Genomic DNA, 9,253 nt, shown 5'->3' with positions numbered 1-9,253 from the left:
GCGCGCCGGAACGGGCGGGGCCGCGCAGCGCGGGCGGAAGTCGCGGCGGCCGCGCGTAGCAGCTTCCGCCGGGGCGGGCGGGCAGCGGGGAGCGAGGCGGCGCGGCGGGAGCGGCGGCGGCAGCAGCGGCGGCGGGGGGAGCACCGACAGCCGCAACCATGGTGAGCCGGGCGGGCCCGCGGGGCCGGCGGGGCAGCGAGCTCCGCTCCGGGCCGGGCCGGGCCGCGGGTAACGCGCCGCTCTCTTGCAGACGGTGGGGAAGAGCAGCAAGATGCTGCAGCACATCGACTACCGCATGCGGTGCATCCTGCAGGACGGGCGCGTCTTCATCGGCACGTTCAAGGCCTTCGATAAGCACATGAACCTCATCCTCTGCGACTGCGACGAGTTCCGCAAGATCAAGTGAGCGGTGGGGGTGCCCCCAGCCCGGCTCCCCAGCGTGGGGGGCTCGGGGCGAGAGCCGGGACAGCGCTGGGACAGCGTGTGCTGCCGGCTCCTGCAAAAACAGCCATGGGTTTAGTCTCTTTTGTCAAACCCCCAAACTGGCAAAGAATATGGGACCCTTTGTTTCACTTCTTTCCTAATAACCAACATGTCTGATGACATCTGTAGCAGTTTAGATTTCTCTATGTTTGAGGCATATCAAAATGTGCTCATCTCTAGAGAAGCAGCCTAGTCATATATTCTGTTGTAAGCTCAAAGAGCAGCATTCATTCATTCTGGTTTTCCTTCTGTTTTGCAATTTGTTTTTCTCTCCAGACCTAAAAATTCAAAACAGCCAGAGCGGGAAGAGAAACGGGTCCTTGGCCTTGTGTTGCTGCGAGGGGAAAATCTGGTGTCCATGACGGTTGAAGGACCTCCTCCAAAGGATGTAAGAATGAGCAGAGAGCTAAAGAAAAAAGAAGGGAAATCTGAATAATTTGCTTCTTTGCAGGAGAACGCTACTATTGTATTGTTGTAGACTTACAGATACTGTTGTGACTGGGTCCAACAAACTTCACTGCAGGAAGCTCTAATTCCTTTGTGGGCTTGGGCATTTCGTTGGACAAAGAAAGACTGTGGGCATCTGTAGGCTCTGAGGGCTTCTGATAAATCTTTCTTTTTGGGGGCTGTGTTTTCAGACTGGAATTGCCCGGGTACCCCTCGCTGGAGCTGCTGGAGGACCTGGTGTTGGGAGAGCAGCAGGGAGGGGAGTACCAGCTGGCACTCCCATGCCACAAGCTCCTGCAGGATTAGCTGGCCCTGTCAGAGGAGTGGGAGGACCATCCCAACAGGTGAGATATTATGACCCATGTGGCTTTTATTTTTTGGTACCAGTGTGATGCAAGAAATTGGTGTAGTGGAAGAACTGGAATCTTAGTTTCTGTTACCACAAAGTTTTAGCCTAGCAAGGCTTTTTTTGGTATCAGATCTCCCTAGGTATTGTCCTGTATGACAGAAGAAGAGGGTTGAAAATGCAGCTTTTCAAACATAATTCAAGTGATATCCATTGAATTGTATTACAGGTTGTAGTGTTATTTAGTAAATTAGAAGACTGGTGTAATTTTCTGAAGGGGAATTTCAGTGTTACTTTTTAGTTATTATGGTAAAGCAGGTGCTATTTTTTCTGAGTCTTGTTTGTTTTGTCTACAGGTGATGACACCCCAGGGTCGTGGAACAGTTGCAGCTGCTGCTGCAGCAGCCACTGCCAGCATAGCAGGAGCCCCAACCCAGTACACACCAGGGCGTGGGGGTCCTCCCCCACCCATGAGCAGAGGAGCCCCTCCTCCAGGTAGGAATTACTCTGTAGAGCTCATGTTTTTTGCAAAATTGGTAATCTGATGAAAATCTGGTACTGTGGGAGATACCCTGATACCCAGCTAGTGCCTTGAATATTCAGCTGGATTTACGTGCTTGTTTTTTCTCTGGCTTAAGGAATGATGGGACCTCCTCCAGGCATGAGACCACCAATGGGCCCCCCCATGGGAATGCCACCTGGCCGAGGGGCTCCGATGGGAATGCCCCCCCCAGGCATGAGACCACCCCCCCCAGGAATGAGAGGTGAGCAGAGGCTATCCCATCTGCCATGGGGCTCTGAGAAGCTGTAATATAATGTTTAAAGGGTGATGCATTTCAGTGTCTCCCTAGCTCTGCTAGTTGTCAAAAGTTCTGTGGTGCCAAAAAGGGGTCCTATGGCTACTTTGAGCATGGGGGAAATGTCTTTTCTGTTTAGTGATGCTGATTCTTTTCTCTTCAACTCTTTCCTTTATTCCCAGGACCCCCTCCACCTGGCATGCGCCCCCCAAGGCCGTGAGAGTTCTGTAATGTACCTCTGAACTGGGAGAAGACCAAGGAAGGGGATACAATGAGCAGTACCATCTGTCAGACCTTTGCTATGTATATTTTTATCTACTGCTGGTAATGTGTGTCCTTTTTAATAAAGCCTACTAGTAGGAGTCACTGTTGTGCTGGACTGTTTGTGTCAAGGGTGCAGCCATTACTTTTACTGCTCCACACTGGTTATCCCAGAAGAGTAGGCTTGAAGAAAAAAAAGCTTAATTTGTATAGATAGAAATTAACAGTTGTTTTGTGTTCCTTACAGAAATTATAGCATAGCAATGAAATTTAACATGGCTGATGGAAAAAAAAAAACAGATTGGGAGAGTGGAGATGGTAAAAAATTAAAGAAAACATCTTTGTGACATGTAGTTTGAAAACTTTTTTTCCTATAATAAAAATAGGTTCTAAACCATGAGTATTTTTCAGCTCTTAATTGAGATCACAGAAGTATATGAGAAAAACTTCATTCAGTTTTTGCCTTAAAGTTATTATGTGCATGAACTAGAAAGATGTAACATATTCCAGCTCAGTTGTTCTAGCCATCCATAAAACAGAGTCAACATCTTACAAGAAAAATAATCCTTTATTTCATGGGTTGCTACAGATGATTTCACAGTCTTCAACCAGATAAGTGACAAACATCCCAGAGCTATTCCACAACTTGAAGAAAAACTTCAATTTTACTGAGGTTGTCTCCTTGCAGTACAACAAAATTGAGGGCCTGTACAGTGTGTCTGAAGTTACCTACTTGGTAACAGTTCTTAATTTACTTTCTCTTATACCTGCAAGAGAAGATAGTAGAAATTATATCACTCCATGACAGATGAGGAGCAGCACTGATCATTTTCTAGGTAAAATGGTCTCCCAAGTAGAAGTTTAGGAAATGTTATTAAAGGCCCTATCCTTGATTACCCCCAGCATCAGACCTGCAATAAGAGGGTACTGCAGAACCAACACACCTTTTAGAAAGGGCCTTTAAACAATGACAAGAGGAAGCAGAAAGCAAGGAAAAAGCCCCAAAACTTGAACAATAAAGTAAAGGGAACTATACCTGGACTTGGATTTGAAGTTTCCTCCTTTCCTGCGCTGGGCGATACCCAAGCGTTTTCGATCTTCGAATGATGGGCTTTTGAGAGAGGGGAGGGAGGAGAGGTCAGACATGTCACAGAATTATATTAGCAGGACAGGCACTTTTGAAAAGAACCCTGCCCCTATTTCAGATCCTCTTGCCTCAGTATCAAAGCCTCCCTGAAGAAGTACAGAGATGCAAACAAATTCTCATTACTGCAGTCTGCACTAAGACCTTACCCGGCACGATACTGCTTCAGAGCCTTCCTGCTCGTGTTGGTCAGCTCTTCATCAAACACAGACAATTTTTTCTTCTTCTTGGAACCTAACAAATAATAAGAACACTAGCTGTAAACCAAAGGCCACAGCATCATCACAGTACTCTTGAACACAACAATTAGCCTAAGCATAAGGCAAATGACTGCAAACATGAACTCTGGGGCAGCCGTTGTGGCCATTCCTTCAAAGATCAGTGCCTCTCTCTATACAAACTAGAATAATTTACCTATTTCTAACAAATTAGGTGACATAAAGTAAGTTAGCTGTAAAACAAAAGTCTCCACCTGCTGGTGCTGCTGCTGGTTCCTCTTCTGGCAAGGCTCTGGCTCTCTTTGCTCGGCGATTCCTCTTTGCCAGCCGCTCAGCATACATTTGAGATTTCAAGATCTCAAACTGTGACCTCTCCTCTGGCTGAAAGGTGTTAAAATACAAGTTTTGGTGATTGACGCTTTGCTAAGGGAAAACTATGATAGTCTGCCCAAGGTCCCACTTGTCCACAAAAGAACTCACTGTCATTTGGCCTTTTTTCTGTGTATCCTGTACAAATTTCTTCCTTTTCTTTTTCCCTCGTAATGCCAGGTCAAATTCTTGCAGGGCTTTAGCCACTGGAAAGAGAAAGAAAAACAGAATAAAGAACCTCTTAAATCACAGAGCAGAGGCCAGCTGTGACTATAGAATTGACCATGGCAACAGTGTCATGACTCACATTTCTCTTTCTTCCTCTCCTCACGAGTCTGGAACCAGCTCCGCTCCAAACTCTCACTCCCAGCCTCTTTTTTTCCTGTCTCCAGCTGCTTCTTTGCCTTATTGATCTGTGATAATTCAAGCAAGATGTGAGATCATGGTAGCTAAAAATTACTCCTCTCTTCCCTTTCTAAAATAAGCAGGATAAGTACACTTAGGGTAACCTCATAATGGACTATATTGCACCAGGTACTAAAAAAATTACTTACCTGGGCCTCTGACTGCTGCATCTCACGTTCCTCACGCTCCAAGCAGAGAACTGCATAGATATCTTTCTCTAGATTCTCAATCTTCTCCCGAAATTTCAATATGACATCTGAAAACAATACCATATGAACACCAGAGGCAGCTCATGTGAAGTCCATCTTGATTTTCAGCACCTCCTTCAGTGTCCCTCTGTACCATAGTATTTCCTGTGTACTCTCTCCAGCTCTTTACCTCAGTAAAGGTACCACATACCTTGGGGGAGGATTCTGGCTTTCACTGGTGTTTTAGCAGTCTTGACAATCTCCTTCAGCATCTTGCGCTCTTCCTCACCCACAAGTGAAACTGAACGACCAGCCTTGCCTGCCCTGGCTGTCCGACCCACACGGTGGACATAGTGTTTGATGGTGTTTGGCATGGTAAAATTGATTACCTGTAACAGAAACAATGTTAGTAGGGAATCAACATGAAAGGCCTCATTAAAAAGCTCAGCACTTCAAATACTCACTGTTTTAACACCTTCAATATCAAGTCCACGTGCAGCCACATCTGTAGCTACCAGGATATCAATCTGCTCATCCTTAAAGCGCCTGAGCAGAGAGAGCAAATGCATTAGCAATGAATGTAGCCATCTGCTTCCACCCTAAAACTTCCAACTTGGAACTTCTTTTTAGCCTAGGCTTGCTAACTAAGCCTGCTAATACCTGAGTGATTCCAGCCGCTGTGTCTGCGAGAGGTTCCCATGAAGCTCCCCAACCCGCAGGCCCATCAGTCCCAGCAGGATGTGCATGCGGTGAGCTTGCTTCTTGGTCTGGGTGAAAAGCATCACATGATCTTGGAAGGTTCGTGTCAGCAGAGCTAAAAGAAAGTCCTCTCAGGAGCCTGCTCCACAGTCACTCACTGATTCCAGCTTGCCTTGGCTCATCACTAACCTGTTACAATGGCCTCCCGGTCCCCCTCCCGGTTGGGTCTGATCCGGATAAATTCCTGCCGCAGGAAAGGAGCAACATCTGTGTTGCTGTTCACGAAAATTCGGACGGGATTTTTCAGGGAAACGGAAGCCAAATCTTTCACCTACAAAAGAAAAAATGTCCATGTGATTTCTGGTAAAAGACCTGACAAATTCCCATTCAACTTCCTGCCTTGGTATGTTCCTCAGCAGCTTGTCTTACCTCCTCAGTCATTGTGGCAGAGAAAAGCATTGTCTGACGGTGGTGGGAACACAACCTGATTATTTCCTTCATCTGTTCCTCAAAGTATTCATCCAGCATCCTACACAGGAGAAAAAGAGCAAGGTAGGGCAGCTTCATTTAGGCCTGGCCAAGAAACATCACATAAGGCAGAACAACAAGGACAGCCATCTGATAGCCTGGAGAAAGGAAAGCAGAAAACTGCCAGGTTTTTCTTTGCTGTCCTGCTTACTCTACCTGTCTGCTTCATCCAAAATTAGCACCTCAACACTGCTCAGATGGAAAGAAGGGCAGTTGTGGAGATGATCAATCAGTCGCCCAGGAGTGGCAATAAGAATGTCTGGCCCTGAGCGCAGAGCAGCTTCCTGAGTCTTCACATCCAGCCCACCTAAAGAGAGGGAATACAGACTGCCAACCCCCCGAGCACACTGCTGCAGAGCACAGGGATGCAAACTGCCTGAGGAATACCTCAGATAAAACCACATTAAAAACAAAAATGACCCCATATTTTCTTTCTCAGAAACAGGTAAACAAGTACAGCAGAACCTTGGAAAGCAAGATTTTAAACCACAATGTATCTACTAGAAGCATAATAACCATACAGCCTCCAGTTTTACAACACAGAATTCCCAGTTCTGTATAGTGGTTTACAATGAGCTGTACAGTTCACATAAATGACTTAACACTCACCCACTGCCAGGCAAGTTGTGACATTGCTGAACTGTGCCAGCTGTTTTGTGACAGAGTGCACCTGAATACCCAGTTCTCGTGTTGGCACCAGAACCAGTACACGTGTTATTGGAGCCTGACGAGGTTTGTAAATCAGGCGCTCAAGGACAGGCAAGATGAAGGCAGCTGTTTTACCTGAAAAAGAAAAAATTAAGAAGGGTTACCAATTATTGTGAATAGCTAATTCTCAGAGCTAGTGCTCTGCTTAATCCCTACCTGTCCCAGTGGCAGCACAAGCACAAATATCCTTTCCCAGAAGGCCCACTGGGATACAAGCCTTCTGAATCGGGGTTGGTTGCTTGAAGCCAAGAGCTGTGATTGCCTACAAAGGAAGGAGAGAAATTAAACTCTGTCTCTGGTATGGCCACACCTGGAGTGCTGTACCCAGAGCTGGGCATCATTACAAGACACACAGATATACTGCAGAGAGACAAGCAATAGGCTACAAAGATTATGAAGGGCACCTCACATCTGGGGAATAGCTGACAGAGCTGGGACTGCTCAGCCTGGAGAAGGCTCAGGGGGAAAGTTGTCAATGTAAACAAATACCTGAGGGGAGGATGGAAAGAGGATGGAGCCAGGTTCTGTTCAGTGGTGCCCAGAGACAGATGCAATGGGCACAAACTAGAACATGGTGATCTATGTGTTTAGCTCCCTCTAAACACCAAAAACCACTTTTTCACCTCATGGGTGACCAAGCACCAGCACAAGGGGCCCACAGAGGTTGCAGTCTCCAGCCCTGGAGATATTCAAAGCATCTGTACACTTTCCTGGGCAGCAACTCTAGGTGGCCCTCCTTGAGCAGGAGTTTGACAATATGACCTCCAAAGTCCCTTCCAACCACACTGTGACAAGTCTTGCTCAAGATGGTGTTAACACATTCGATCTTTGATTGACACAATCAAAGAATAGTTTCCATTAATCTATAATAACAGCTTCTAAACGACCATCACACTATCTCCCAAATGATTTGTCAGAGAGGCTGCAAAGCAATGAGAAATCTGACAGTTCTAATTGGTGGCAGGGAGGCTGTACAACATTCTTCAGAGTAACATGTAATAAATCAGCTAGGTAAATACCTTCAGCAAAGGTCGTGAAAGATTCATGTCCTGGAATGACAAGTTGTCATCATACTGAGAGGCATCTTCAAAAAAGCTTTCTGCTCCCTAGAAACAGGAACAACAACAAAACTGGAACAACACATACAGCAACACAACATGTTATCAAAGGGCTCTGGGCTGGTTTTTGAGCCATGATTTGCTAACAAAAGCAAATTCCTCAATAAGAAATCCTGGATGAATTTGACTATTTTTATACACTTACCACTTCTCCCTTTTTTGATCTCTTCTTTTCCTTCACTTTGACCTTATCTGCAAAGAAAGAGAAATGTGACAGGAATTAGGAAGCACAGCTAAACCCGTAACAAGATGAAATATTTTCACCTTATAATCTCATACTCTTTGCTTTCAATTCAGATATAGAGGGAGAAGCCTCAGAAACAAGTAGTGACATGTAATGAAGTAAAATTGCTGAGTAAATATCCTTGTTCAAGGATGGGTTCAATTATGGTTATCATTAAAAATAAACTTGATTAAAATCAGAAGGAATGTTGCAGAAGGCAAACAAAATATAAAAGGTGCTCCTTGCCCACTCCCAGCAAGGCTTCACTTCAGATTTTTCTCCAGTGAGCCAACTCTGTGTCAGATTCATGACCATCTCTGTGTGTACTGCTGATACCTGCTTTTGTGAAGATACTTTCATCATCCAGTGAATACTCAGACTCCACATCTTCTTCATCCCTACTGCAATCCTCATGCTCCTTTTTGGTTTGGTCATCTTCAGCCTCTGCATCCTCATCTTTCACTTTTACTTGTTTAGCTTCCCTTTCCTAAAAAAAGAAAATAAATTTCTACAAAAATGTTCTAAAAAGGATGAAAAAGATTCTTCAATCCTTTGTGAATCTGTGTTTGTTATTATGAGCCCATTCACAAATCCATGGTTTGGCATGACTTTGATCACTAATAATTCTGCAACCTCATCCATTCAGCAACTCAACCCATGTGGCAGCAAGCCGAGCCGAAGTGATGAGCTGCAGCCAGAGCACTGTGGCTGAGGGAATGGCCAAGCACATACCACTCTTTTCAGCAATGAGAAAGACCCTGACCTGGAGCTTCCTTTTCTGTCTCACTTTCTCAATCTTCTCATCCAGCGTCGTAGCTGCTTTCTAGGCAGAAAACCACAACAGGAGAGCTGTAAGAGGAGCCGGGAGAGCAGCGGGCGCTGTGGCCTCTGGCACCGCAGCTCCACCCGGCCTCAGGCCTCACCTTGCCGCGGAGCTGCCTCAGCGCCGCCGTCCAGGCATCCTCCCCGCCGGCCTCCGCCTCCCCGAACACGAACTCGGCGCTGAAGTCCCCGCGGGAGGGTCTCCGCCGCCCGGGGCCCGGCGCCCGGGGCAGCTCCTGCGGTAACACCCGTGAGCACGGAGCGCGGCCCGGCCCCGACGCACCGCCCCGCGCCTCCCCGCCTGCCCGGCCCCACCTCCTCGTCCTCGGAGTCGCCAGATTCCGAGTCCACGGGCACCACGTCCCCGTCGGTGATGGTGCCCACCAGGCCCAGGCTCTCCAGCGTGGCCATGGCTGCGCGCCGGAACCCCGCGGGACACGCGTGCGCTGGGCCGGGCCGGGGGCCGGACCGGGGACCGGGGGCCGGGCCCGGGCGGG

General features: G+C 47.2%; 2 protein-coding genes across 2 annotated transcripts; one reads left to right on the top strand and one right to left on the bottom strand.

Annotated features, from left to right (window-relative positions):
- Positions 1-60: 60 nt before the first annotated feature.
- Positions 61-2,435, top strand: SNRPB (small nuclear ribonucleoprotein polypeptides B and B1). The gene is given in 7 exon segments (NM_001245557.1): positions 61-161; positions 251-402; positions 760-871; positions 1,122-1,274; positions 1,633-1,771; positions 1,915-2,040; positions 2,256-2,435. Coding segments are annotated over 7 exon segments (723 nt in total). The 5' UTR covers positions 61-158; the 3' UTR covers positions 2,294-2,435.
- Positions 2,436-2,883: 448 nt separating this feature from the next.
- On the bottom strand, positions 2,884-9,241 carry DDX27 (DEAD-box helicase 27). The gene is made up of 21 exons (XM_002191462.7): positions 9,072-9,241; positions 8,858-8,992; positions 8,698-8,757; positions 8,271-8,421; positions 7,857-7,903; positions 7,613-7,699; positions 6,750-6,855; positions 6,495-6,668; positions 6,042-6,192; positions 5,787-5,886; positions 5,547-5,688; positions 5,319-5,472; positions 5,123-5,204; positions 4,870-5,047; positions 4,620-4,726; positions 4,373-4,478; positions 4,177-4,271; positions 3,951-4,077; positions 3,628-3,712; positions 3,371-3,445; positions 2,884-3,101 (listed from the first exon to the last, which is right to left on the bottom strand). Exons 1-21 carry the CDS (start codon positions 9,165-9,167, stop codon positions 3,086-3,088), a joined length of 2,274 nt encoding a protein of 757 aa, XP_002191498.6. The 5' UTR covers positions 9,168-9,241; the 3' UTR covers positions 2,884-3,085.
- Positions 9,242-9,253: the final 12 nt, after the last annotated feature.

Source organism: Taeniopygia guttata, chromosome 20 (genome assembly GCF_048771995.1).
Source record: "Taeniopygia guttata chromosome 20, bTaeGut7.mat, whole genome shotgun sequence".
Lineage (NCBI taxonomy): Eukaryota > Metazoa > Chordata > Aves > Passeriformes > Estrildidae > Taeniopygia > Taeniopygia guttata.
Note: the sequence above shows the minus strand (reverse complement) of the source record. Positions and strands in the feature narration are given on the sequence as shown.